Below are 27,734 nucleotides of genomic sequence, written 5' to 3' on the forward strand. Positions count from 1 at the left end.
CTGCCCCAAACGTTGAGTGATAGGGGCTTCTTCACCCACGCACAGCTGGGCTGATGGAGATAACGCTTCCACGGCAGTAAAGGCCCCTGCCAATTGTCGGACTCGGGTTGCACAGCCGCCCGTACCAGATTCCATGTACGTTCATTCGTCTGCCATGGAGGCGTTCTCAATGAACACGGCCCAAAGCCTACCAAGCAGTATGGTAACGAATGGATAGGATTTCACTCGCCTCTGCTCGAGAAAGCAAGGGTAATAGCGGTTGACGAAACTGTAGACGACTCTGGCAGGTCATACTCACGATGGTTCGCACTAATGGCGTTGAACGCGGACGGTTCTTCAACCAACTGCCTAACAACACCTTCCTTTTGACTTTGCACACTCGGTACGGTGGAAGCAGAAAAAACACTTGCAAGTGTAGCTGAAAAGCGTCGACTGGCCAAGGCATGCACGGCGGTGTTGTCGTCTGGAGGAGGTAGAGGATGCGGACTTGTGCGGCGACTGCTAGCTGAGCTCATCATCTAGAGTGCCGCTATACAGAACAGGTACTTTGGCTCCGCGCCCGCGTGTGCTTCAAGTTGAAGTTTTTTCCTGTGGCAAGCCCCTCCGCCCCGACGCCGACGGCGTGCTCCTACTCTGAATCTCGGCACACCATTCCTGGAAAAAAAAAGTGCGTCATCTTGTCGCTCGCCATCAGCTGCTCCGTCAAATCTGGCCACACAGGAATGTGGAATAAGCAACCTTTATGATTGTCCATCGACTCCTCTGCACATGAGAGCTGGCAATGAAATGACTGAGAGCTGGCAATGAAATGACTCTATCACTTGTGTGTTTCTCCCTCTAATATGCGCTAAATCGCGTGTGCGCGTAACGCGTCCAGACCGACAGCTCGCAGCTACAATGCAATCGACACTGCACGGGATCGGCGTACGAACCGCTTGACTGAACTGTTTCTTTCCACTTTCCCAAACCTTACGTGCACCATGTTTCACTCACTCCTGAGCTGCGATATATTACAGTTTAGGGGAAGTGCATGCTACCCATACCTATGCAATAGAATGAGTTCTCGAGCTTATTCTCAAAAAGGCGACGCTCTTGCGGAACTGTGAATGCGCTCAACTGCGTCTGTCTTGTTGGTGCATATCAGTGCTCGTACAGACGTCCACTAGGTGCGCTGTAGGCAATCCGTAGCACTGTCTTACAGTGCTGCAATGGGTACAGAGCGGGACAGTTTCGTGACGAGTAAGAGGGTAGCTCCCCCCGGCCTGCAACGAGACAAACGGTCCCTGCCTACCGACAACGATCTTTAAGAACGTTCCACCGCATTGTTGTGATCGACAGACGCAGCGGATATCCACCGTAGTCTGCTTGAACGCTCGGGATCAAAGTAGGAGGTCTGCATTCGGATGAGTTGCTGTGGAGAGCGCCCAGCAACCTCCGAGGTCTTCGTGTTTACAAAATACCTCGAAATCACCGCGTCATGGAGGATACTCTTTCCCAGAGACCGAGCATGCATTAGAGACCTTCAGATGGAGTTTCTGTTTTCCAACGTGGCGATAGATAGACAAGGCTTAGCATACTTCTCCAGGAACATGGAAGAAGACATCAGACTTTTTAGTGGCCCCTTATGCTCACACTGGTCCCGGAGTAGGGAAAAACGCCCCCTGGGTTTCCTCAATGACCTTTCTGGCTCTTTGTTTGCGGTAAACAGCTAGCGCTCCTATGAGGATGAAGTTCAATTTGAAGAAACCGATACACAGGAACATGATACCCAGAAACCCATCGTTCACTGCAGTCGAGAGCATTGCGTTTGCCGCCAGGGAAGGGAGTCCTGCAACGAGACATGCAAGCCCGATTAGCTTTCCCGCGTGACCTTCCTGAAAACTCTGGTTGACATAGCAGTAGATTTGACTGATGATAAAAGAACTGTTGATCGCTATGCAAAGACACGCCATGTACTGGCATGCTACAGCGCCAGGTACTTCGGGAATCACTGCGAGGATAAACGCCAGCATTCCTGCACCATTTAGAACGACCATGGTTACAAGAATTCCACGTTTGTCAGCTAGCAGGCCCAGGAGAGGGGCAGGCAGAAAACAGAAAATCTGGATAATCTGGTTGGCTTCATACGCCTCAGGGATCAGGCGACGAGCCGCGGACGAGAAAAAACTGGATGATATAAGCATCAGCGCTTCATATATGCAGAGTGGAACAAAGACTAGGGAGAACACCTCCCCAAAGAACATCTTCCAATCCGACCATCGTGAGATCGCTGTTGCAGTTGTACCACGCTGCAACGTCACCAGGGTATCTTGCCGAACGACTGCGACTTCGAGCTGGTCCACAACCCTGGGAGCTTCTTCTCCTTCACTGCGGAATGATAACACACGGGATCCTAAGGTTGAAAGAGGCCCTGCAAAAAGATGGTTGCTCTCCTCAGGCGCAACGCTGGCTTCAACGAGGGGGCTGTTAGCCTCTTCATGATCCTCCGGGCTCTCCGCAGTGTCCGGCAGGCCTTCAGCAGCGACCTTTGCTAGTGAAGGGAGCCGTTGCCACGGGCGGGCCGGGAAGAACAGAGCCGCGATCAGAACGCAAACACCAATGCACACACCACCGTATCCGTAAAATAGCGGTTGTGCCAAACGTGGGTTGTTTATGGCGATGGCTCGCAATAGAAGAGGAATGGCATTTGACAAAGAACGTGACGCTCCCAGGATTCCCACCACTGTGTTACGGGAAGTGGGGAACAGGTTAGCAACAGACAAACACGGAAAGAATGCAGCGGAGAAACTTGCTCCCCAAAGGATGGCTCCAGGAACGAACAATGGGCTTTCCTTGTCCGCTGACCCCAACATACACCAAGCGAGAAGCAGAATACATGCTCCAAATACACCCGTGATGCGGGGCCAGCATAGTCAAGAATGATGCCAGACAAACAAGAGAAAGAGAAATCGGACGCCACGATGATTGTGAAAAGATTTTGTACGGCCACATCTTGGCTGTCACACTTCGCCTGTTCGATACGCCTTGCCATATCTAGGTCTTCGGCCTCACACCGCCAAAGATAGCCGTCACGTATAAAAAAGATATCTGCGAGAGCAGTCCAATTCCAGTAGCAGGGCCCGGTCAGAAACGAATACACCAAGAAAATACCAAAGATCACCCAGCGGGAGAGGCCAAAAGGCGTCTTATTGGGAATTTCAGCAAGCTTGTCCAGTGCCAACATCGAGGCGGCGGTACAAATCCGCTTTGCAACCTGTGAGCGTCCATGTTGTACTGGCGGGAGTGACTGGTTCACCGTATAGTGAAGAGGTGGGAGAGGCTCTTCGGAAAGGCTCATTTTGCCCACACAAGATCACTTGAGACAGAGCAACGGAAGAACGGCTGCAGCGAAGACGTGCTTCACCTCTTGTTCTGGGACACTTGCCGGATATAGCACCAAGAGCCTTGCCTAAGACGGTCTGGTGGGAATGTGGCACGTCCGGGTGGTGGAGCGAGACGAGTAAAAGGAACAGAGAGATACGAGACCTAGCAAAGGCCAGTCACTCACTACGACAGAATGCACTTTCACACGATGACCCTCTGCGGAGTTTCGTGCCCCTCAAAGCAAAAACAAAAAGCACAACAACAGTCTTCTTCGGTATGGACCCTTGTCATCAGCAGAGCCGGAGCTGTGACATAATCGCCAATCGTGAGGGCGATTCCATCAGATCGGACACGGCTGAAAACGGTTGTCTTGGGGTGTAAGCTCTGTCAGTTCTTGATGCCGAGAAAGGTGTTGGACGTATGTGTTTCTAGTCACTGCATCGCGTGGCTAGCCAGCCCCGTGCGACTGTCTGTGTCAAACACTTTCTTCACTGAACACGTTGCTGCAGATGCGCTGTGTCAAGACTCATATTTGTTTTCTAGTGCCACCGCACAGACCCATGACAGGAACACATGAAGTTCTGGCATTCTCCTGAGTCGTATTGCCTCGTGTGCCGGTGGCTGCGAGATATGTGCAACAAGCGCAGGTGCCCTGGGCATCTGCGAAGCGACTAAGGCCCCTTCTTCACCCTTTTTGCTGTGAGCCAGACCGCCGCGACAACAGATCTGCTGGCATGCAGGTGATTCACCAACGTGAGGCTCCTTTCACAACAGTAACATCTCACAGCGAATTTGTGCCTACCGGCTTGTCCCGCCTATACTAAGGAGCTTCCCCGGGTTGTCTCAGCCGGTTCAGCACCATGAGGCCAACTGTCTTCCAAGATACCTGTCGTGAAAACCGCAGCGGAAGGATCTTGTGCTCCGTCTCACAGTTCATCGAACAAAATTATTGAGTCTTTAATGCCGACAGTGGGTGACCCCGCACGGTCTCGAGTAGGAACCATCCGCCGTCAAACAGTACCTGAATACGATGCCAAGCATCCCAAAGAAAACTGACTTTGCCAAAGCTAGTCACTGAATAGGAATGTGTATACCACATGAGAAACCACTACTCTATCGTATGATGAAGGACGTTTCACAGCGGCGATCTAGTTCTACCGCGGCGCGTCGATTGAGGCACAGACGCCTTAGCGGTGAGATGCGTCTTACAACGGATCTCAGTCGCGGGCCGATCTCTGTTTCGAAACTGACTGCCCCTTGCTGTGATGCCTTGTTCCTGCGTGAGGCTTCTGCACTGGAGGCGGCGTTTCAGATACCATGCACCGCGAGGTCTGGTCGATGGTGATGTTGCTCCCAAAGGCGCCTGCCACGGTGCGTGTCTTCTATCGCTTGTTAAGCACGCGACCGAGAAAGGATTATGTGGCACGGTGTAGTGTGCGGCGTCTCTCAAAGTTTTCTCGTTTGCGGAGGAGACTGGTCGAGCTCTGCGCCTTCCTCTCTCACAACTGTAGGAAGCCGCGATGGTACGAACCCATTAAATCCCTTGGATCCCCGGTGTCCTTGAAAGATTGCATCCTGTTTCTCGCTTCTAGAAGGCATACACATCCGTTTATTCCAAGAAGAAGCATGCTGTTTTCTAGTCACAGGACAACGCGCACTGGTGTTGCTCATGTCCGGCCGGGCCTCCGCTAGGGCGACCGCGAACAGTAGCCGGCGGAACCCGCGAGAAGTTGCCGACTTCTGTTTCAGCAAGTGGAAGATGCGGACCAAGGAGGCGTTTCCACCATCATGCAGACACTTGTCTTTCTTAAAAGCCCGGAGTTCCATCTATTTTCCCATCTATTTGCTGAACGAGCCTCGCCGACTTCTTCCCTCGAAACTGCCTGTGTTCCCTGCAAGGCCGTCACCGTTGTCTCCGCTCGTAGTCATCGGCGTGCCCCTGGTCGGTCCTGTCATCGCCTGAATTTCTGCGAAATGCACGCGAGACGCTGGCATATCTCCTCCACAGACGACTTTCGGGGATTCCACTCCAAGAACGGCTCATTTTGATGCGTGCAGAGTTCGGCGTCGCCTCATCCAAGAAGATGAGAGGGAAAGGGTACCTGCCCCGTGGCAGCATCTTCATTCTCCTCTCTTCCGTCTTCTGCGTTGGCATGTGTACATGTAAGAAGCGCGAAAAATAAAAACGCTCTGGATGCATCGCTTCGAAGCCTGCGGGAGGCGGGCTGCAGCTGAGTTCAAGTGAAGGCGCATGCGCCGCCGACAGCCTGCGTTTTCCTCGTGAACGGTAGAGAGTCCGCAGAGTTTCGCCGTGGCCGTCTCCCGCGTTCGATGCATTCCGAGACCATGGCAGGCAGAATTAGAGGCGCACATGCATGAAAGCATGCAAAGAGTAACTTGGTCAGACTTCTAGTTCTCTCGTTCGGCCCTGCTTGTAACCCGAGCTCCTCGCTGCGCTTCCTCTGTGTTGCTCAGTTGTGCTTCACGCCAAGGAGAAGGAGACTCAGCGGCGCTACGAGGGAGTCCTGAGAGACGTTGAGAGGCAAAGACAAAAGCTCCACAGGAACGCAGCAGAGAGCTCGAGCCAGACAGCCGCGCGCGGCGCAGGCAGCAGCGGCGCGACCAGTGTGTGACCCCCTGCGGTTTTCTCAGTTTTCAGATTCTCTCCTCCTTCCCCCGCTGCGTCTCCTCGTTGCTAGACTTCACTGTTCACACGCTTTTCGCCTTCTGTCGCCTCCTGAATTCCTTCGCCAGGTCCCGCCAGTGGCTTTGTAGCGCTCTCGATGAAGTCAATCAAATCACTTCATCAAGATTCTCATTTAGAAGAATCAAAATCATCCGTATAAATTTTTCTTCCGCCGGCACGCTTGCTCTCAGTTTCCCTCCTAGCCTCAGCGCAGCCTTTCACTGTCCCAGCTGCCTCGGTGGCGGATTCCCTTTTTCACGGCAAACGTGAAGAGGCGTTGGCGTTCTTCGCCGCTTCCCCGTCCTCCCCGAGCGCAGGTTCACCCAGACTCCTCGTAAAGGACCCGCTGGCGACCCCCGTGCGTTTTCTCATCCTCTCTTCTCTGTTCGATGAGCGCTGTGTTTCTGCAGTCTTCTCACTTGTCCTCACTCTCCGCGACGAGATGGCGAGCCCCGTGCTGAACGCCTGGCGGCGCGTCGCCTTGGCTCCTTCCCAGGCCCTCTCGTTGTCTCTCTCTTTCTCTTCCTCACTCGCGTCTCACTGTCTGCAATGCCCAGGCTCGTTCGCCTCGGCGTCGTCCCTCGCGGGCCTCGCTCAAGCGCACTCTCAGCGTCGCGCCTTCGCCTCGTCTGAGCGACCTTCTGTCTTCTCATCGTTCACTGCCAGCCGCGTGGCAGCCACCGGCACGCGCACGCAGCGTTTGAGCGAGCATTTCGTGTACCACAAAATTCTCGATAAGTCTCCTGCCTCTTCACCGGCTCCGCGCCTCACGACGCCCCCGTCGCCTCCGCGCGCACCGGGGCCAGCGTCGCCGCTGTCCCTTCGACGGCGCTTGGAGCACTCCTTCTTCCTCTGTGTGTTGAGCCTGCGAAAGAAATCCGCACTGGGGCGGCTCCTGTGGAAGATGTGTTATGCGCGGGCCTCCGAGCGCGCGGCCGCCGCGCAGCGGAACGCCAGCGAAGCCGAGGAGCAGGGCTTCACGAGCTTCTCGCAGCTCGAAGCTGTGAAGAAAGAGCAAAAGAAGAGACTCAACAAGCTCTTCTCTCTGGCCGCGGCGTGTGGCGTCCTCGCCGTCTCCGTAGGAGGACTCATCTACGTGGTCGCCACCTGGTACGAAGAGCCGCTGATCAAAATCGGCGTGAAGCGCCCGGCAGCCGCAGAGGGCGAAGACGCACCCGACAAGGACACCATCGTCGCCTGAGAAAGAGAAAGCAGGAAGGAGGACGGTCCAGCGCAGCTTGAGACCCGAAAGGGCCTACCTTTCGCACGCCCGGAACGGCGGGGGGGAGGACGCGACCCGCTCCACCTCGCGCCGACATTTAGTGTTGCTCATGCGCACGCGTTTGCTGAAATTCCTCAGTGCATCCTTGATTCTGCGAAAAATGCATCTCTGCATCCACAGGCGAGGGCAGACACCTGGAGGGGGGAGGGGGGGGGGGGGGGGGGGGGGGAGGGGCGGCGTCAGGCACCCCTGAAAATCTGCATACACGCCTTCCCTTGCTGCAGGCCGGAGGAGCTCGCGTTCCCAATTGAAAGGCTCCTGTAACAGCTGCACACATTTGCACCAGCACACACGTGATAACTTCCCCGTACTTCCTGTAAACCTTTCGCAACTCGAAGCACCCCGATTCTCCCGAGTCCCCCGTCAAAGCTTGGAGCCCAGCCGCTGGCTGTGGAGGGATCGCGGCAGACGATGATCTTTGGAGAGAGAAGAGCTACTTTGCCTCGCTCTTTTGCCCCCTTGTGTAGCGTCTTGGAGTGGCGCGACTGCTCAAGTGCACCGGGAGCGAAGCTAGAGGGCGGATACTCAGGCAACTCTGAGACTCGCTAGCCACCTTGCGGATGCCGTGCCCCTAAACCCTAAACTCGAAATGCATTTTCTGCACGGGGGCGTGCCTTTGCAGCTATCCACGTCTCTAGGCATTCTTGCAGAAGCCGGTAAGGTGGATTTCTGGGGCTCCGTTGAACGACGTTGGCGCTCGCGTGCCGCAGTGTGTGATTCCGGCTGCCTCGCCGCAGATGGCCAGAACAGCCGTTTGTACTTCCTGGTTGAGTGTCTTGACCCTCTCATCAGTGTCGGAGTGTGTTGTCGGGTGTGGATTTCACACGCGTAATGGGCGAATCTGCGAGGGTTTACATCGTAATGCTGCCACGGGTCGTGCGCGCATGCCATAGCAAGCGAGGACTTCGCCGCGACAGTTCACAAAGGCACTAGCAAAAAAAAAAAAAAAAGAAGACAGAATCTACGGTACTTGAGAGAAAGCCGGCGCCCGGAGGGAAGCACCACGACTTATTCGTTGCAACGAGAGTCCTCCTCACTCCCAATCCTGCGCGAAGGTCTCTACTCTCCGCGTACTGCTTTCTTCACAGCCTTTCGCGTCCTTAAGCTCACTGACTACCGACAATGCTCCATCTCATCTCTCCAGCCTCCTATCAACTCGCGTAGTCTTTTTGGTTTCCGCCTCAGGGCCACAAGGCGTGAAACTCGCTCAGAGTGGGGGTCTGTTTTCCTTTTCGCATGAGCTGTTCCGGTCTGCATTTCTCTTCTGTGGTACACCTCTCTTCCTCAGCTCCGCCCTCACGGGGGCTCCGCTCTCACAGTTTTCCCCTGAGTATCTCCTCTTTCTCATCACCGTCTGAGGTGATCAGCGCCTTCCCGCCTTTCGCAGCAAACTTCCAATTTTTACACCTTGCGCCCATTCCCTCACTCCCCTGCGACGTCTCTAGCCCTGGCGCGTGTGACGCGGCGTCCGGTGAAGTTTTCTCTACTGAAACTATTTTTAGGGTTTTGCAAGAGCGCTGCGAAATTCCAGAGTACGCGGATGCTTTGAAACGCTCGACGCAGGGAGCGCACACCGTCAGAACAACAACGACACCCTAAAACCTGGGGATGCGAGGTATGCGAAGTGCACACACGAAACTGACACAGACGGCGATATATTTTCACGCAAGGAAGAACGACGACGGCGAGCCGCAGCGGAAAGAAGACCGCGTGGAGAGTCAACCCTCCACAACGCGCGCGAATCATCACGAAGAAGCAAACATGCGCCTGACGTTGTCCGCGAAGTTTTGCCAAGAGTCGAACCACGCCGGGCGCGCGTGGATGAAGACCTGCGAAACAAAGCAAGCGACACCGCGACAGAGAGCCGGGAAACAGCCAAAGGTCAGTCGCAAGGCGCTTGCTAACTCAGAAGAGACAACACAAACTTCTATGCGGAAGCATTCAAACTGCTCATCTGACGGGGGCCCCTGCACACAGAGCGACGTTCAGGGCTGTTGAAACCGGGTTTTGGAATGACGAGATGCGCGGGCTGGAAACCCAATTCGGGGGAACCCCTTGTACCACGATTCTTATTCATGGGAGCACAGTTACCTGGGTATCCAATCCACTGTCCTACCTGGGGCGATAAACCTATCCCACCGCCCACCCCTTGATTACGCTGCTGCGGGATGGAACTCACTTGGATGTTGTCTTCTGCCCTGGTGTCGTCGTAGTAGTCCACGACGTAGCGCACCGTCTCTCCGCAGCGGTTCACATACCAGTCGTGGCGATCGAAGGGCAAACCCAAACTGAAACACAGAAACACAGTGCGCAGAATCGACATCGACGGAGTCTGAGTGCGACTATATCATCTCCCGGTACAGAGGAGACGCGCCTTCGTCGCGACCGAAACGAACGATGCGCTGAAAAAGAAGCCTCTGTCTGCAACGCGCCTCAAACTCACGTCACCGCAAGCGGAGAAACCTGCCGGCACCAACCGACTCCTCCGCGAGAAAGCGCATCGGCTCCTGCTCGCTGCGTTTGACTCCGATGGGATCGACGTCACTCTCGTCAAAGCAGATATTCACAGCAAGAATCTGCCTACTCTGGGCTCTGCGCCGCGTGGCGCCGCGGCACGCAGAGAAGGATCCGCTTCTCTACGTATGCACCCTTCCACACAGCCTCCCGTTCGATCTACCGACCTGCTGATGGGTTTCAAGAGCTGCATCCCAGCTGCATCCCGCATGCGAATGGAAAGGAGTCATGCCCCGCGCAAGTGAACAAAGCCACGCAGTCGCCTTCATGGAAGCCAAAAAAACTTTCACTAATTGTGAAATGCTGGTTGTCAAGTAGACGCTTCTTGAAACGTCAAGTCTGCTTGGATGCTGTGGACGTTAAAACGGTTAATTTAGTAAAAAAACGGAGAACTCATCTGGCGTCGTTTTGCAGACGACTTACTAGGAGAAGAGCTGGCGAAAGCGCGCCGTCGGGGTGTAGTCCTCGGAGCGCCCAACGAAGCGGCTCAAAGTTAGTTTTTCGCATTCCCTAAAAACCACAAAAACACCGCAACCATGGAGAGCAAGCATGTGCGCACATCACCAGAGAAACGCACTCTGCACTTCCGCAGGCCAGAAGCGTGAATCGAACCGAAGAAAGACCGACTTGTGGAAAATGTTGGCGCACCCGAGTGTGAAAGGCAGCATATGGCTCATGCGACTCACCCCCACGTTCTGCCAGGACTTTCTCATTTCGCGGAAGAAAACATATCCACGAAAACGCCTCTGATTATGGAGTGCGCAAGGCGACATTTGGCGAGAAGACTCACGAGTGCAGTGCCCTCTCCCACTGGAGAATTTTTTTCCAAGTTCGCTCGTTAACTAAATCATGGACGAAGACGGTAGATTCCATCGCCTCGGGGGGGGGTGGCTCTTTGTTTTTTCTCTGCACCGCGCGATGGAACTGCAGAGGCGACGGATACACCCATGCTGCACACAGAAAAGACAGCCGAGGAAACCAAAATCAAGATGCAGCAAGGCGCCCTAGGGATTCACTAACATGCATGAAGGCCCATAAATGCCCTTCCTGACACAGATCTACATATACATGCATGTATATATAGATAGATATGTGAAACCCAGCCACGCGCACCAATCCACACACAGGCGTCTCCTCCCTCTGGCTCAAGTAAACGCACGGTACAGTTTGAAACCTGCCTCGCGTCCCCTGCCAGTCGAAATCATCTATACTACACGAAAATAGCATAACAACACATAATATGTAAAAGTATATATACACAGATATATGTGGGCGGCGTGGCGCGGGCGGTGCGCGGCGATTCACGGTCGCTTCGCTAGCAGCATGCGTGTGCGGAGGCCCACGTCTGCGTACTTGAGTCTTCTCCAGTCTTTGGAATCGTCGAGATTCTTCGTTTGGTAGACAGCGCGTGGTTGTCTTCGCCCTCCTCCTCGCCAGGCTCGTTCGAGATCTCAGGCATCATGTTGAGCGGATTCAGCTCGCCATGGGCGGCGCGCTCGTCGAGCGGCTTCGCTTCAGGGCTGCCTGACCCGCGCTGCGCACCCCCGAAGAGGCCCCTGGAGGCGCCGCCGACCGCGCCGCGGACGGGACAGAGGCCGCGGCGCTCGCCGTGGGGAGCCTCGGCGGCCTCTCCGGGCTGCATCAGCCGCTCCGCGGGCGGCGCGCCGCGCCGCCAGGGGATGAAGCCAGAGGGGCGCTCTGAGCCGCGAAAGGGGCAGACGCCGGCGCGTTCGCCGACGTCCTGTTTCGCTCCAGGCTCCGCCCCGTCGGGCTCTGCACCGTGCGGCTCTGCGGGGGGAGGCGCGTCTCGCCGCAGCGGCATCCACGAGCGCCAGCCAGAGGCAACTCTCTGCGCCGTCGCGCGAATCGGGCAGCCGCCGCTTCGCTCCGCAGGAGGCGCGTCGCGCGACGGCGAGGAGGCGCCCGAGGCGCCAGGGCACCCGCGGAGCAGGGAGGAGGCGAAGGCCCCGGGGGCTCCCCAGGGCGACCGCCACGCAGCGAACGGGCACGACGCGTAAGGGCTCGCGGTGGGAGGCGCGTAGCGGAAGAGCTCGTGCCGCGCGGAGGTCAGGGAAGGATCCGACGCCTCGCAGTGAGGAGGCGCCAGCTGGAGCGGCTTCAGCGAGGGAAAGAGCAGAGGCGGGGTCGCCAGAACTGGAGACAAGACAGTTGCCAGGATGCATTTGCGCTTGGAAGGGCAGTCGGCGGAGTTGCAGGACAGGGGCGACGAGGAGGATTTTCGGCAGCACGATGAGGAAGGCGGGGGCGGCGAAGACTTCGCGGACAGAGGGCACGAAGAGGAGGCAGACTTCGCGCCGCAGCAATCGCTCGGGGAGCACGCCGACGAAGCCGCGTCGCCACTGGGCTTCGAATCCTCCATCGTGTACGCCGAGTGGAGCGCAGAATCGGGCCTAAAAACGCACCTTCAATGTGACTCCGACAGAGGCACAAAAAGAAAAAAGGGTCAATTCAGCGAGCCGGAAGTGGCGTGTCTGCCGGAGCCGCGAAAAGGGAGGTCTGAGCAAAGTAGCGGACGACGCTCGCGCTCAGATTGCTCACGCAGCTTCGCCAACCACGCAGACGGCAAATAGACTATCCGCGACCGTCGCACGGAATTAGAAAGCGTTCTTCAGAGGGTCACACGCTTGCTGGGGTGAGACAGGCAGCAGAACCACGAATGGAAAGAGTCACGAACCGAAAAGAGAGCTGGCGCCAGCGTAAAGCCTCCCGCGAACATCGACGCACACAGCAGCCAGCAGGCTGACAGCCACGTGACCTTGACACCTGAGGCGGCCTGGAGCCTCCCTCGGAAGAGAACTTCACCTGCCACAAAAAATTACCGAACGTGAAAATATGAGGTTGTGAATTCTGAAGCAGCGGCGCAACTAACACTCCGAGTTTGCGTCATGTCGATCCAAGCGCAAAGAAGTCCCGCGGAGCCAGCTGCGCGACGCTGGATGGGAGGGAAAGCTCTGGAGGTAATCGCTATCGAGCCTCGACCTGGCTGCCCTTAGCAGAAAAGATAGGCTGACCTGAGAAGAAAAAGAAGGTGAAGAAGAAATGGCTGCCTTACTTCTACCGGACACACAACTTGGACGCCTGGTCGCCAGCGCAGTGCGACCCTCCCTGAGACTCTTGTGTTTCAGAAGGCCGCTAACGAACTCTGCTAAATATGTTTGCAAATGGGCACGATCTCATTGCGTGTGTGACCCAAAGTCCACCCACTGAACTGGACTGTCACAACGGGACCTTCTTGAGAAGTCCATCAACAAACAGCAGAACGAGTTTGGTTCCCTGCCACCGATTCTGCGCAGTTATGTAAGCGGCATGATTCCTAGGCTCACGAGGCACGAAGACGTGCCTCGTACTCTTTCTGCAGTATCATCGCTGTACCAGCAGTTCTGCTTGCTGTTCCAACTCGATTGGAAAAGTGTTAATCGTGTTCTGGGCTGGTGCGGTCGAAGAGTTTCAACGCCTTGCCGATTGTTCGCCACGCAAGATAGCGAATGCTCCGCTTCATCACAACTTCGAGGTTGACTCGAACAGCAAGCACCTGGAGTGACGCATCCCACACTCTCCTTACGGCGGCTCATGATGCGCCATAACGCTGACGAGGTAATGTTCACATTGCAAGATGACTGTCAACTTCCGCCGCGATATCTTTTCCACCAAAGACGTCAGCGAGGCAACACGCTCGCAGGACAGATCTCACCAAAATCGCGGCGAGCCAAAGTCAGTAGTGAATCCGATCCTGAGAGGCTCTGCATGAACAGCCTCGCAGCGAGGGGGCAGATGCATAAATGTCTCCAGCAACGAGGGGTGACCGTTGAGCCCTCCGTTCGTAGAACTCCACACGCTTGTCGTCTGCGACTCAAACCCAAGGCAGGTCGGCGGCTGCTTGTGGCGGGGAATCGAAGTTAGTCAACTTCCAATAGTCGCGCGTTCTCTGTTTCCATTCGTGAGTGGGCTGTCGCTCTATTCTGCTGCGCTGACATCCGCCTCGCTGCCTGTGTAACCCCATAACGCCTAGTCCCCACTGCCTGCCTCGGGCATGCTCCTTCGCTAACGAACGTGTTTTGGGCAGGACCATCTCCCAGCAACGAATCCGCATGAGCGCTCCCTCGGCGAGGAACGAAAAAGAAACAGCTTTGACAAATTCGGATTCAGTTGATGGCCGGTGTTAACACAGACTCTGGGCAAACATGTGGCGGAATGCTGCCGCTGGCGGAGGAGCCCTGGAGCTGCGAGTGCGCTGCGAGACTACTTTTCGCAGCACTTCAGGCACGCTCTGGCGATGTGATAAGTAAGGAAAACGAAGCAGCGCTTAGGGAGCAAAATGAGAGGCGAACTCGAGTACGGCGGGCCGAGCAGAGGAAAGCTTCCCGAGCCGCGTTGACGATGCAGCCAGAAAGATCCCCCCCGACGCCTTATCTAGAGCCTTCAGTGGTCGTCGGCGGCAGCGGGAACATTTTCCTCAACTTGGAAAGCGTTCTGCAGAAGACACACCATCAGGAACACACCGCGCGCCTTCAGTCACCAGACGAAGACAGGCAGCCCCCCTCTCCCCCCCTTCCTTTTTGAATCCCAAACCTTTGCCTTTCATAACCTGCGCCCTGCTGCGAATCCATGCATGTCGCCCTGGGACTCTGCCTCTACGTCTGCTTCTCAGTCTCTGCGCGAACTTGAACGCCATACTGATCTCGGCCGGCCTCTCCACTGATCACTCCGCGTCTCTTCTTGGCTGGCTGCCTAATCACGCAAGCTCCTCCTCTCCCGTGCCTGCTTTCCACTGCCTGTCTTCGGAGAGGCTGTTCCGCCCTCTCAGGGGCACGAAAGTTCTCTGCGAAGGCCGGCGATCGCCGCTCGGGGCTTCTTCCCCTCTCAGTCAGCGTCGTGTACGCGCCGCCCTCCTCACCTGTAGTACTTGACGTAAAGCTGATTCCACAGCTGATGCAGCTCCGCCTTTTGCTGTGCAAAGGGAATATCGACCAGCCAGTGGATGTTTTCCCGCTTCAGTCTCCGCTTGACTTTCAGGCGGACTTCCTTGCAGCCTTCGCCGTCGCCCGCGCTCACGGCAGCCCCCCCGCCAACGTGCGCCGCGGCTTTTCGGGGACCCGAGGGTGCGGCTGACCGGCGCGCGACCGCGTCCGCCCCTTTCTCGCCGTTGTCGGCCTCGCCTTCGCCGTCGCGCACCGCCGACGCGGAAGCGGCCTGCGCATCTTGTGGGGCCGCCAGCCGCCAATCGCGCCGGTGCTCAAGGTCTTCAGACTCGACAGGCGGCGGCGGAAGCGGGTGCGGCAGCTGCTGCCCGAGTTGAAGAATTTCCGACATGCTGAGGCCACGCACACGCCACAGCCCGCACAAGCGTGGCAGACTGCATGCAGAGAGGTCCCAGGGCGCAGATATGGAGACTCCGCAGCAATCCCCCAAGCCAGAAACAGCTACACGGCGATGAGACCACGAGACGAATCGCGAAGAAAACAGCGAGAGCGATTCGTCTCCTCTTGGCCCCCCCCCCGCCCCCCCGCCACGGCACAGACTCACGGTGCGGACGCGAGGCGTGAACGAGGCACCGCAGAGTCGCCCTGCGGGAAGTGACTCAAGACAAATCCGCGCACGCGGACAGGCATAAGTACCTCCCTTTGGAAGGAAGCGACAGTCTCGCAGACTCCTCTTCACTCTTCCTCCATGGGCGCGCGCACGCCTCAGCGCAAATGGCATGCATGAAACACCCACCCTGCGTCGAGCGACGCGACGCACACCGAGGCGGCGCCTCCGGAGCCTTCTGGGGAAGCTTTTGTCTCTCTGCTCTACTCCCTGCTCCACTCCCTGCCCTCTCTTCTCACCGCGTGGCTTGTTTCGTGGTTTCCTTGGTGAGCATCACCAGGCGCTGCGAAGCACACATCATCCTGCGCTTCTCCTCTTCCTCAGGAGCTTCTTCCGCAGAGGAGACGGCAGCTGGAGGGTACAGAAGCGACCGCGGGAGGGCGCCGAGATCAATGAGCAGCTTGAGCGACGCGACGTCGCGCAACTGCGAGAAGGAGGACGCAGGGTCCTCGACGGTGAACTGAAGGCAAGAAGCAGACAGCACACACCGCACGCTGAGCGTATTCCTTTCCCGTTTGGGCGAGCTGCACACGGTGTCGCACGCGGCGGGTTTGCTGATTCCCGCTGTCGGCAGCCACCTGCTGGTCGCCCGCTGCAGCCGACTCGCACCCCCGCGCGCCTTTCTTTCTTGACGCTGCGCCGCTGAGTTTAGGGTTCCCTCCCGCTTCGGCCCCTTCTCCAGTCGCCGCCTCACCTCGATGACGTAGGGATCGAGGATGGCGTCGCAGTAGACGTGCTCGAGGACCGCCATTCCCACGCCTGAGCGAAAACACCCCATGAAACACAGCTTTCACTCTCAGGGACGCTGCCCAACCGCCCACAAAGCGCCCTCTGGAAGCCGCGGTGCCTGTTGCTTCGAGTTCAATGCTGACCGGGTCGTCCAGGCGGCCATCGGCATACACTGGCGCACGTATATATATATATATATATATATTATATATATATATGGCACACAAAGACCGAACCCCTAGGCTGCACACTCCTATGCATAGGCAAACTCAAATGTGTTTACATACACATAAATATATTTAAATATATATCGCGTTGGCGGCAGCCTCGCCCCATCCGCACCTGACTCGTCCTCGATATGCGTTTTCGTCGCGCACCTCGTCAGCGAGTGCCTCTAGAGGCAGCACAAGCCTGACTCCAAGCCGCGCGCACGCCGAGCTCTTTTCCCCGCCCCTAGTAGAGAAGAAGTGCCTGTTTTTAACGCCTGATACACTCCCGCGCGACATCCCTCCGGTTCATCCGAGAGATCAACTGTCGCACGCCTCGCCCCGAAGACAGGCAGACACCCCAGTTGGCGTGAACCAAGTGACGAACTATAAAAAGACATCTGCAATGCGAGCTCACATGCAAGCTGCTGCATCAGTCTCTGCGCTTGAGAGCGATATTTAGGGGCTCCTTACACAAGCGTCCCGCTCAACCCGTAGCCCTTACCTTGGCGCTGCATGTGCGGGAAGACCATGAACTGACTGATTCTTCGTCTGAAGCCGGTCACGGCGTAGAAAGTGTAGGTCGTCGCGATGCCCGCGAGGTGGTAGGTGACGCGTGCGTCTGCGGGGATCTCTGTTCTCTCCTTTCCAGCCTGTTCCCGTTTTTGTCCCTTCGCCGACGGCGAGAGCTCCTGTTTCGCGGCCTCCGGCTCGCCTCGCGCGTCGCTTCCTGCCTCTGCAGCGGCGCCGAGGCTTTTGCCTGTCTTCCGCTCGGCACCTCGTGGGCTGCTCGCCTGGGCGTGGGGGGCGCCCCTGCGTTCGCCGTTTTCGCTGTTTTCACGACTCTCTTCTTGGCGCTCGCGCTTTGTCTGGCTCTCCGCGCTGGCATGGCTGTATACGGCGAACACGGGCAGCACGCTGAAGCCGCTCTCCTCCCGGGCTTTCTCCACGTCCCCAACAAACAGGCGCGCCTGGCTCATGAGCGACGCCTGACTCGCTTTGAGCTTCTTAGCCCCCGGCTCGGTCTCGGGGGCAGGCTCGGGCGGGCGCTTGCGGCCTCCGTCCCCCGTCTTCTGCGGCTCCTCGCTCGCCTGCTGCGCGCCCTCCGCGCGACCGTTTCCCGCTCGCCACTGCTCCGCGAAGCGCCGCGAGACCTCTTCGCACTTCTCCCTAAAAACACGCAGCAAAACAGAGACCGGCGAAGCAGCTGCTAGAGGCGAGTGCGTCGCCTTGCGTGAAGGCGGACTACTCCTCAGCACATTCGCGGACAAGCAAGGATGCCCAGTCGCGTATGCGAATTCCGTCAACGCGCGCGAGACTATCTGCCAGTGTGCGACGGAAAGGGCCGCGCGAGGCGCCAGGTCTCACATGAAAATGCAAGGAGAGGCAGGCACCACACTCGGATCAGGGTGCCCGCGAATGGATCGTTTCTACATGCTGTGATACGCACTAGTGCGAGTGGGCAAGAGACCGCAGGACAACGCGACAAACTGCTGATCCCTTTCGCATGAGCCAAGCTCCCCCGAGTAGATACACCTGCGCATTGCCACCCCCATCGTAGCCACCTGTACACACAGATAAATATATATTTATACATATATTCATATATAGCCTATACACATGTTACGGTGTGCAGAGGTGACGCATGCTTGCGCATCGGAACGGCGTAGCTGCCTCAGAGCCCTGAGAGCCGCGACGGGCGTTCTCTCGCCCGGTTCGCTGCGAATGCAGTCCTCCGCGGCGGCGCCGGTGTGCGAGAGTGATCCCTACTCCCGCTCCATCGACCGCTGTCGGCGGCGACCGAAGGCCTCTCTTACGCAGCTTTCTGAGTCAGGCCGAGGCGTTCCCCTTCTTTGCGGGCCTTCTCCACCTCGTCGTCGTCTCGCGGTTCCTGCCCCTCTGGCTTCTTTCCAGGCTTTTTTTCTGTCTGTATTTGCCTTGTCTCGGCGACTGACGCGTCCGGAGCCCTCTGCGAGTCTGCGTGGCTGCCTGCGCGCCGCTTTTCGCGGACGATGTAGGGCAGGATAACCCGCCACTGACTATCGGTGTGGATGGCGCTTGCGCTCTCGATGAACCAGTGAAGGAACCACTCGACGCGGCGGTGCAGAAGCAGAAAGGGGTCGTCTTCCTCCACGTCGAAGGAGCACTCGCGCAGCTGCATCTTCACAACGTCCTCCTCGCCTGCGTCGTCCGCGCCGCCCTCGCCCGCCGCCGCGGGGCTTGGGCCGAGGGCCTTCTCGGCGACGACGCGGCCGGGGGCCACGAAGTGGGCGCGGTTTCTGCGCACACTCTCTAGGAAGTCTTTCTCAGAGGTCGCGAGGCCGCCGGGGAAGGTCACCGACTCGAAGAGATCGCGCAGCAGGTTGCTGTGGATGGCGGCGGGGTCGCGGGCGCGCGGGGAGATCACGCCGCGCACGCGGATGAACGTGTCGAACGTGTCGGGCGAGAAGAAGATGTCAATCGCCAGCTCGTCGTAGCCCGAAATGCACTCGTTGTCCTTGAAAAAGTGGTGACAGAACAGCGGTGAGAAGGCGAGCGCCTCTGGCGGGTCGCGCAAGTCTGATTCGCGCTCCACAGGATGGAAGCGAACAACCTGCAGCGCGTTCAGCGACGGCAGTGCCGCGGAAGAAAATGTCGGCGACGCCCCCTCGCCTGCGGCCGCCGCGAACGCCGGAGACAGCGGCGGCGGTCGCGCCGCGCCCGCAGCGGAGGGGGAGGGCGAGGCAGAAGACGCCGAAGAGTCGATGCGCGGCATGGCGACAAAGAGCGAAATACAGTCAACACGCGATGACAGGGCGCTTCAGGGCCACGTCCCACGCGGGAGCCGAGGCGAAGAAGAGAAGATACACGCGAAGAAACGTAGGCGACCGAGCAGAAATGCGGGCAGATTGCATCTAGGGGAGAAGCTAGAGCGAACCACGAGGCAGAGAGAGGCAGAAAAAACCGAAGCAGGCGTAGGAAGACCGGGAAATATGGAGGACCTCGCAAACACTCAGCGAGGCTTGTGGAGTGGAGAATAACTGGAAAACGGGTAACAGGACCAATGATAGGCGACGAACAGAGAACGGAGGAGAGAGGCAAACTGCGTCACACGCTGGGATGATGTGCCAAGAGAGGGCTAGGCACACTCGAGGGATTCGTGTCAGGAGCCTGTTTACAAGGAGCACTCAGCCTACGGAGGGATGCACCCGCAGATTTGAAAAGAACAGGAGAATGGCGGCGGGGTGGCCTCGCGAACAGACCGGAATTTCAACGTCTCGTAACCACCGAAGGTGCCTCCGGTCAGCAGGCGCCTCGAGACCTGCGCACACCGAGGCGGACGAGCTGGCTGGCCGCGAGAAGAGTGTTTTTCAAAAAAACTAGAAAGAGGTTCAGAAGCGACTAACGTAAACTCGGGAGAAGAGAATGACTAAGAATAGGGACTGCTGTGGCTGAAAACAGTAAACAACAACGAGTCGAGTGTGTCACCAGCAGAGGCCGAAAGAGAAGCGTGCACATAGCGTGAAGAACGAGCGTGACAGTGCAAGAACCAGAGGAGATGAGGCACACAACGGAAGAAGCACCTGATATAGTCATTTTTCTTCCCAGAGGGAGGTCGGCAAACGCCACAAAAGGCCCTTTTTCCTTCGTGTGTCTTCTGCATGCGCGGTCGCGCCAAGAAGCGCCATGTCTCCGGGGAGGAGACAGGCGCTACCCTCCTGCCGTGCGAACTCGGTTCGTCCTGAGCCTGAGGGAGGTTTTCCTTGCAGCAATCATGGCGAGAAGTAATATTCAGATCAGCGCCTTGCCCTGTTCGTGATTCAGAAGTCTTTGAAAAGTCAAGCCTCGAACGGAATGCGCAGAAACCCAGGCGCTCCTGCGGAAGGGCACGAGCTGGTTCCTTTTTCGTGTCTGGTCAGCGTGTCGCAGCGCAGGACTGCCTTGAGCGGCTTTTCAGCGAGTTGTGCGGGGAAGCAAACGACACAGGCCTACCTTTTCGAACTCGCATTTTTTTATGCGCAGTTGCCGCGCCTACCTGCGGCGACGTTTGCTGGGCTCAGCTATCTCGCGTGAACGCGGTGTGGTGTGCATACACTGCAGCGCGCGTGTACCGTACAGAAAAGAAGTTGCCAAGTCAGCTGTCACCATTCCGCAAGCGACAGAACCTCTCTCTCCAAGATTCCCCTCTGTTTTTTTTCTTCTTACATCTGCCTCTCACCGTATTTTTGTTTCCGTGGCGTCTCCCCACGTTTTCTCCGTCTTTTCTTCGCGGGCGAGGGGAATGCGCGGCAGCCTAGACCACCGCCGGCAGCTTGCTCTCCCATGACGTGCTCGCTGAGTCATCTTTCTGCGAGAGGGGCAACTCCCCGCCACTCACAGATTCCCCGTGGCCCAGACTTCCAAGATGCGGATGACGACGCAGCTCCCCGCTGCGCCTCCCGCCTCTGAGGCCGCGGCCGCAACTCACAAAGAGGCGTCCAAGCTCAGAGCGCGAGACCGACAGGATTTACAAGGCGAGGAAGGCCGTGAGGAAGCAGAGATAACTCCGGACGAAACTCAAACACACGCTGATGAAGGAGGTGGCCGTGAAGGGGTCCGACGGGCTTTCAGGGAGGAACCCCCAGGGGAAAGCTATGGGGGGATGACGAGCGACGAGGATGCAGAGGAGGACTGCTTCTTCGGAACGAGCTTTTATGTCCTTCCTCCCTCTCTGCATGCGTCGTATCTCTGCCGGGACTTGGACTGCATGTCATTTGCGCGCGGCGGAAGGAGGGGCGAAGGCGCGCGGCGAGCCCCGCCCGCCCAGAAGGAAGCGGCGACGGAGGCACCGCAGAGGCCGACTGCCCGCGTACCACAGAAAATGTGCTCGCACTCGTCAGCAAAAGCTCATCACAAGTGTGCAGATGCGCTCGCGAGCGTGGACAGCGATATTGCAGAGGCTGCAGCCTCGGTTGCGAGCTTTGCTGCACTTCTTCAGTCCGCTCCCGCCTCGCTGGGCGGTGACTCCCAGGTTCGCGACTCCTACGCTTCCTCGTCTGCCAATGGCGTGGCGCATTCCGCTTCCTCCGTCTCGCCTGCCTTTGCTTCTCCACCTTCTCCTTCGTGGGCTGCGACGGCCCCGGCGGAGGCGAGTGCGCCTTTTGCACCTCGCGCGTCTGTTTCCCCCCTGGTGTCGTCGTCTGCGGCCGCTGCTGAGGAGTTTCTCAGCGCGTGTGGCCGCGCGTCCGGTTGCTCTGCCTTTTCGCCTTCGCCCAATTCCCATTATCTCTTGTCGGATGCTCCTCTGGGCCAGCTCCGCACTCGCGAGGAGAGACAACGCATGGTGGCGCATCTGCTTCGTCCCTCACTGCCTTCTGAGAGAGGCCGCGGCACGCGGAAGAGGTATCGCCAGCCTTACGAGAAGGACGGCCTTCTCCGCGTGGTTTTGAACGGCTGCATCCAGAAGCGAATTGCCCTAGTTCTGGTTCAGGGGGGCGCCGTCGAGGGCTGTTTCGTGCGCTGCATCGACCGACGGCAGTTCGCCCGTCGCGCGGCCCTGCCTCCGTCTTTTGTGCGCCGGCGGCTGGGGAGCGGGAGCCTCGATGCGGGCTCCGAGTCTACGTACACTGGGGACTCAGCCGAACCCGCGGATGGGCGCGACAGCGCCTCGGGACGGGCCTGTGCGGCTCGCTCTGCCGAGTCGAGGCGCGACGGCGCACAGGCAGGACGCCGAGGGACTAGGGGCCTTGAGGCGGCCTCCGTTTCTCGGTGGCGGCGACGCCGCGCTGTCGCGCGCATCATTCTAGAGGACGCAGTGCTCTACCCGCGCGCGCACCCGGCCTTCGCCGCCGCGGCTCGCAACTCGGCTGCGTCCAGCGAGTCTCAGAGTAGAGACAGAGGGGGGCCGTCTGACGGAGAGATGGCCTTCCTTACCCGCTCCGCCAGCCCGAGCGACGGGCGGACGACCCGCGGAGGGCCGAGGGAGCAGCGGAGCTTTCCGGCGCGCGGCGACGGCGCCGCGAGGCAGGCAGCGGGTTTTGAGCGCTTCGTTGCGGTGTGCGTCAAGCCGGGAGCGATTGCATTCATGTTTGGCACCGAACGCGACAGCGTGCGCGGACTAGAGTCGCGAGCGAAGAAGAAATACGTCGACGCAGTCAAAAACAAAGTGTTTGACCGCGCTCTTAGGCTGGGGCGCCCGCGGTGGTAGAGCCCTGTGGAGGGTGGGAGGGGGGGGTAGGGGGAGGGGGGGGCAGGGAAAAGTGTGTGACTTGATTTCTGGACGGGTGCCGGTGTGTGAAGCGAGCCAGCAGGCATCGATTAGCTACAGAGGAAGGAAGAATGCAGGGCTATAGTGCGGCAGCTGATTTGCCGGTCTTCGCTCCTCGTCTTTGAAGGAGGACCCGCGTCTCTCACCTGCGTGGCCTTCGGCGCATCTCGAACTCGAGAGGTTATAGTGGCTCTTCCGCATGCTCATCCTGTCAAGAGTCTGAGACTCCCTCGCCCGCTCCCGAGGCGTTTTCTTCGAGGCGTGGAGCTCGGCATCTGGCTGCCGCTGGCGCCGCGGCCTCGCTCGCGCAACGCACACACGCTCTACGAGGTCTGGTCTATTCGAGTGGATGCCAGGCGGCGCAGCAATAAGAGTTGAAACTGAACTCTGCAGCCGACCTGTTAGCATGTAAATATCAACACTCAGGGTGAAAGAGCCTAGAGCGACGAAAACGCGCGTGGGGACTAGTGTGACCGCGCACGGTTTGAAAGAAAATGCTTATCCTAAAGATTGAAGCTTGAGGAGCTGCGACGACAGATGACGAGCTCTACGCTAATGCTTCCCGCTGCACGCGTCGAGTTCAGCTACACAGACGTGTATAACTTGGCACATGCATGGATCATGCATATGCGGCTTCACCGTATATCTGTATTTGAGTGGGTGAGGCATACGCAGCAGCAGTGTATTCATGTGAAGTTGAAGACGTAGACGCCGCTAGGCTACATCTCGAATGCAGTTAAGGCTTCGGTCCACGCAAAATTCCCTCGAGGCGACGCTACTACAGGCTGCGACGTGCGCGCAGACTTCACTGTCGAAGAGTTACGTCGAGAGTCTCACACGTGTCGTTTTACTGGGGCGTGAGCTGGGTCGGCACTCCTAACAGACTTCTTGTAGAGTAGCTCATCCGCCGCTAGAGAGTTCAGCGCTCTTTAATCTGTAACGGAGTCGTTTCAATCGAGAGAGAGTGGCCGTGTGTAACTCGATCAAAGCGAGTAGAAGCCACTTTCAGCCGCTTCACGCGAAGCAACACGAGGCAGGAAAGCCCCGCCCGTCTCCTGAAGTAAGCAGCGCGTGCGTGGTTAGTGTTGCGTGGCTGCATGTGGATTCACTAAAACTAGCAAGCCTGAATGATCCTCTGAGAGGCGAAAAAAAACCGAAGAAGCGAGCAAAGTACGGCGAGCCCAGCTTCTTGACCTGTGATTAATTTTCTTCCGCCTTTTGATTCATCGATTGCAAAAAGCTTTAAACTGAAGCGCCGCCTCAGCCCAGCACAATGGCGCATCTGGGGCGACGCATGGGTGCGGTTCTGAAGAAGGCCGTATGAAGACGTGACAATGACGAGTCTCGCTCCGTTGTTCCTCTCTTCGACTGTATCTGACGCTTCTCAGCGAGAGGAGACACGCCCAGCAGAGAGTCGAGCCCGCAGCCTGTGCACACTCGTACCGTTTCGCATGCGAGGGCCTCTTTCTGTAGACCGCCAACTCGCGCTCCCAGGGCTAGAGAGTCAAAATTGGCGCCGTCGCCGGCACTCAACCCGATCCTTTGTTGATCTGCATTGGTTTTTCGTTCCCTCAATTCGCCGCGACACGGTCAGACCTTGCCGTCGAGTGCCTTGAGCTTGCCGTCGCCCCCTACTCGCGGGGCGTCGCCTAGTTGCTTGCCGGCTCGTACGATCCACTGGAAACCCCGGTTTACGAAGAGAGGCGAAACAATTTTTGCGACATTCGTTGTGAAGACGTCACAACAACTCGCAGAAGCGTAGTATCAATAACCGGCTCCCGCGCCTTCTGCGAACGCGGATGGGTGTAAAACGCGTCGCAAGAAAGCTTCAGAAACCGACAACTCTTGCTGTGTGCCTCTGCACACCTCCTCTCCAGCATGGGAAGCGACACCGGCCTGGGGCTCTCAGGCCCCTCCGCCGTCTTATCCGCCTCCCGCGGGGTCTTGCCGGCTGGCTCCTCGCGCCCGGCTTCAGGACGCTTGACTCGCGCGGAGTGCGTGGCGCAGAGTACAGAGAGCGGCAGCGGCGTCTCGCCAAGTGTTGGCGCTTCTTCTTCTGTCTCTTCTCTCTCTCCTGCCTCCTCTTCTTCTACCGCTTCCTCTTCTTCCGCTTCTCCCGCGTCGCAGTTTTCTTCCTCGCAGGCCTCCGCGTGCCGCGCGTTGGTGTCTCGCTCTCCGGCTGAGGCCTCCTGCTGCTCTTCGTCTTCGACGGGGCGTTCTCCGAGGGCGTCTCCGTCGCCCTCTTCGGCCTCGCCCTCTTCGTCCTGCTGCGCGTACTACGCGAGCTACGGGGATCCCTCGGTGCACAGCTACATGCTTCGCGACCGCCCGCGGACGTCGGCCTACCACGGCGCAGTGGCGGCGAACCGCTGCTTCCTGAAGGATTCCGTGGTGATGGACGTAGGCGCGGGCAGCGGCATTCTCTCCCTCTTTGCGGCGCGCGACGGCGGGGCGAGGCGCGTCTACGCACTCGAACCGAGCGACGCATTCTATCTTCTGCAAGAGATCGTCGAAGCCAACAACCTGCAGCACGTGATTCTCCCGGTGCATGCGACTGCCGAGGAGTTGATCGAGGCCGCGCGCGCACGCAGACGCCGCCCGCGCATGCAGGGCGGCAGCGCCGAGCGAATCTTTCCCGTGGATCGAGAGCGAGAGGGGCCCGCAACCGCGCGAGGCGGCGCGCAGTCGGGCCCAGCCGCCACAGGCGGCTCCAGAGAGGAAGAAGACGAAGAGACGGAGGAAGACTCAAGCCAGGCCGCCGAGCGCGGAGACGCGGGCGAGGGCGACCTCCTCGAGGCGCTCGCTCTGCGCGAAGGGGTGAGCGCCTTTCTGGATGAACAGGAGGAGGCGCTTGGCACCGCCGGCGGTGCCTCCGTCACAGGGGAGGGCGGCGGGACGGCGGAGGCGACTTGCCGGTTTGTAGATGCGATCATATCCGAGTGGATGGGCTTCTACCTGCTCCACGAGGGCATGCTCGACTCGGTGTTGAAGGCGCGGGACTTCTTCCTCAAGCCCAAGGGGCAGATGTTCCCCACGCGCGCGCGGCTGTGGCTGTCGCTGGCTGACTGCTCGGAGTACTGGGGGACGCGTCTGCAGTGCTTCTCGAGTTTCCACGGCTTCAACTTCGCGCCGTTGCGCGTGCGCCTCCAGGCGCAGCTGCAAGACAGCCGCCAGCCGCTGCTGCTGCACCTGAAGTCTGCGCAGTGCGCCTGCACGCGCCCTGCGCTCGTCTTCGACTGGGATCTCCGCACGATTCCGCTGCCGGCGTTGCAGTACGTCTCTGTCGAGGTGCCACTAACTGCGCTGCGCCAGGCCCCCGTCCACGCCTTCGCCCTCTGGTTCGACTGCTCCTTCCCCGCGGGCGCAGCGGAGAAGAGGCAGAGCACAGAGGACGAGGTCGCCACCGCCCCGTGCGGCGACTGCGTGGAGGTCATGAAGAAGGCGACGCGCGACGCGGGCGCGGCGCGAGAGAGCGAAGGTGAGAAAGAGAGAGAGGCAGACGGCGAGGAGGCGCTCGCGACGGCGCAGGTCGCGGCCGAGGGGGGGAGGAAGGTGAGGGGGGAGTCGTTTTAGACACCAGTCCGTTCAGCGAAGAGACGCACTGGAAGCAGACCGTCGTCCTCTTTCCAGAGGCGATGGAGGCGACGCCCGGTCTGCGGCTCACGTGTCTGGTGAACCTGAGGAAGGCCCATGAGCGCGCGCGCGCGTACGAGGTGGAAGTCGAAGTCCTCGACGCGGAGGTGGACGACGAGCCCAACGCGCCCGAAGAGACCGCGCCAGAGGAGGCGGAGGCGACCGGCGACGCGCTGTGAGCGCCGACGCTTGCTGAGCGGAAAGAACGCCGCCAACGGGGAAACGAACCGACCGACACGCTGGAATGGAAAATCGAGAAGAACAGAGGAGGCAGAGGAGGAAGGGTCGGGGCTGATAAGCGTGCCGGCGAATGAGCTGAGGGAAGGGTCGTCGCGCAGACGGTTTGGGGTTGAGGGCCGCAGAATGGAGATCGGCTTTCAGACTTGCGTAGTGAAGAATACAACACCAACATGGCTGAAATGCCTACCAGGTAATATGAGGAGCCCATTACCAATTGCATTATCGTTCATGGAAAGAGATTGACGCGGATGGTCACGCAGCTCGGGATGCGTTCCGCCGTCCTGACTCTCGAATCTGACAGACTGCGCTGCCGATGCCGCACATCTTGAAGGTTGGCATGTTCGCCAGCCGAAGAACTCGTGGCTGTGTCCATGGCGCGTAGTGATGCCCATATTTCTTTTCCGCTGTCACAACAGACTGACAGAGGCATCGATCCACTTGAAAAAAAAGTGTCGGATACGATGGGTACGCTCCGTCGCGACGCCTGAAAGAGTCTGCTGGAAAAACGGTCGACAGGTAGCTGGTACACGCGCCCCCATTTTTTCCACTTAGCAAAATCACATAGAAGAAAGTTTCTTCTAATCCTCCATAGTTTGACTTTTACTACTCGTACAGATATATATATATATATATATAAGTATATAAATGAGTATATCTCTGCTCACGGGGCTCAGCCTAGCCTGGTTGGCGCTCGTCCCTCCCTCCTCTTTCGAGACGTCTCTAGAGGCACCGCACACTATTTTCTCCACGTTTAGAAAACTATTATAGAAATATGAGATGGGCAGGCGCGTAGTGACAGGCTGAATGGGTGAGACCTGCAGCTTGCGAGATGATGCGGCCTACAGCAAAAAAAAGCAACGCCGCCAAGGTGCATCCAAAAGAATTGCCGAATCTACAACACCAAGCGGCCTCTCACGAAGGGAAAGAGACGGGGAACGTGCGCAAGGGAAGGAAGGCATTTTAGCGGCCTACCTGCACCAGTGTATGGTCCGAGCTGTGCACATCCGTAAGGCTACGCGGATGGAAATCTGTCCCCTTCGATTTCCGTTGTACGATGGTGCGCGGTGTTGGGGGCGTGCCATGATTTGTAGCGGAGCCGCTGACGCCCACTGCTCCCTAGATGTTAAGGCCGCCCTCTGCTGTGTACCAAACTCGGAGCAAATACTTTGAGTCAACAACACAGAACCTAGTGGTTCCAGAAAGTAGGAGATCGCGTTCGTTCTTGGGAAAACGATTCCGAACCACCAA

The 27,734-nt window shown here is 58.3% G+C and overlaps 7 protein-coding genes across 7 annotated transcripts; 4 read left to right on the forward strand and 3 right to left on the reverse strand.

The window, feature by feature from the left end:
• Positions 1–1,628: 1,628 nt before the first annotated feature.
• On the reverse strand, positions 1,629–3,337 carry BESB_011040 (transporter, major facilitator family protein; the record flags this gene model as incomplete). Its single annotated transcript, XM_029359858.1, has 2 exons — positions 1,629–2,722; positions 2,845–3,337. The coding sequence occupies 2 exons, from the start codon at positions 3,335–3,337 to the stop codon at positions 1,629–1,631; spliced, it is 1,587 nt and encodes a 528-aa protein (XP_029222771.1).
• Positions 3,338–5,447: 2,110 nt separating this feature from the next.
• BESB_011050 (uncharacterized protein) lies at positions 5,448–5,996 on the forward strand (the record flags this gene model as incomplete). The annotated part of the gene is made up of 2 exons (XM_029359859.1): positions 5,448–5,526; positions 5,839–5,996. 2 exons carry the CDS (start codon positions 5,448–5,450, stop codon positions 5,994–5,996), a joined length of 237 nt encoding a protein of 78 aa, XP_029222772.1.
• A 495-nt stretch (positions 5,997–6,491) lies between these two features.
• BESB_011060 (uncharacterized protein) lies at positions 6,492–7,250 on the forward strand (the record flags this gene model as incomplete). Its single annotated transcript, XM_029359860.1, has 1 exon — positions 6,492–7,250. The coding sequence occupies one exon, from the start codon at positions 6,492–6,494 to the stop codon at positions 7,248–7,250; it is 759 nt and encodes a 252-aa protein (XP_029222773.1).
• A 1,826-nt stretch (positions 7,251–9,076) lies between these two features.
• On the reverse strand, positions 9,077–12,225 carry BESB_011070 (putative cytochrome C-type heme lyase; the record flags this gene model as incomplete). The annotated part of the gene is made up of 5 exons (XM_029359861.1): positions 9,077–9,160; positions 9,511–9,619; positions 10,269–10,355; positions 10,636–10,795; positions 11,199–12,225. The coding sequence occupies 5 exons, from the start codon at positions 12,223–12,225 to the stop codon at positions 9,077–9,079; spliced, it is 1,467 nt and encodes a 488-aa protein (XP_029222774.1).
• A 2,047-nt stretch (positions 12,226–14,272) lies between these two features.
• On the reverse strand, positions 14,273–19,142 carry BESB_011080 (histone lysine acetyltransferase HAT1; the record flags this gene model as incomplete). Its single annotated transcript, XM_029359862.1, has 6 exons — positions 14,273–14,336; positions 14,761–15,177; positions 15,692–15,912; positions 16,147–16,211; positions 16,893–17,557; positions 18,205–19,142. 6 exons carry the CDS (start codon positions 19,140–19,142, stop codon positions 14,273–14,275), a joined length of 2,370 nt encoding a protein of 789 aa, XP_029222775.1.
• Positions 19,143–20,771: 1,629 nt separating this feature from the next.
• BESB_011090 (uncharacterized protein) lies at positions 20,772–22,553 on the forward strand (the record flags this gene model as incomplete). The annotated part of the gene is made up of 1 exon (XM_029359863.1): positions 20,772–22,553. The coding sequence occupies one exon, from the start codon at positions 20,772–20,774 to the stop codon at positions 22,551–22,553; it is 1,782 nt and encodes a 593-aa protein (XP_029222776.1).
• A 1,938-nt stretch (positions 22,554–24,491) lies between these two features.
• On the forward strand, positions 24,492–26,425 carry BESB_011100 (histone arginine methyltransferase PRMT2; the record flags this gene model as incomplete). The annotated part of the gene is made up of 2 exons (XM_029359864.1): positions 24,492–26,165; positions 26,246–26,425. 2 exons carry the CDS (start codon positions 24,492–24,494, stop codon positions 26,423–26,425), a joined length of 1,854 nt encoding a protein of 617 aa, XP_029222777.1.
• Between the last annotated feature and the right edge of the window lie 1,309 nt (positions 26,426–27,734).

The sequence above is a fragment of the Besnoitia besnoiti genome, chromosome I (assembly GCF_002563875.1).
Source record: "Besnoitia besnoiti strain Bb-Ger1 chromosome I, whole genome shotgun sequence".
Taxonomy (NCBI): Eukaryota; Apicomplexa; class Conoidasida; order Eucoccidiorida; family Sarcocystidae; genus Besnoitia; species Besnoitia besnoiti.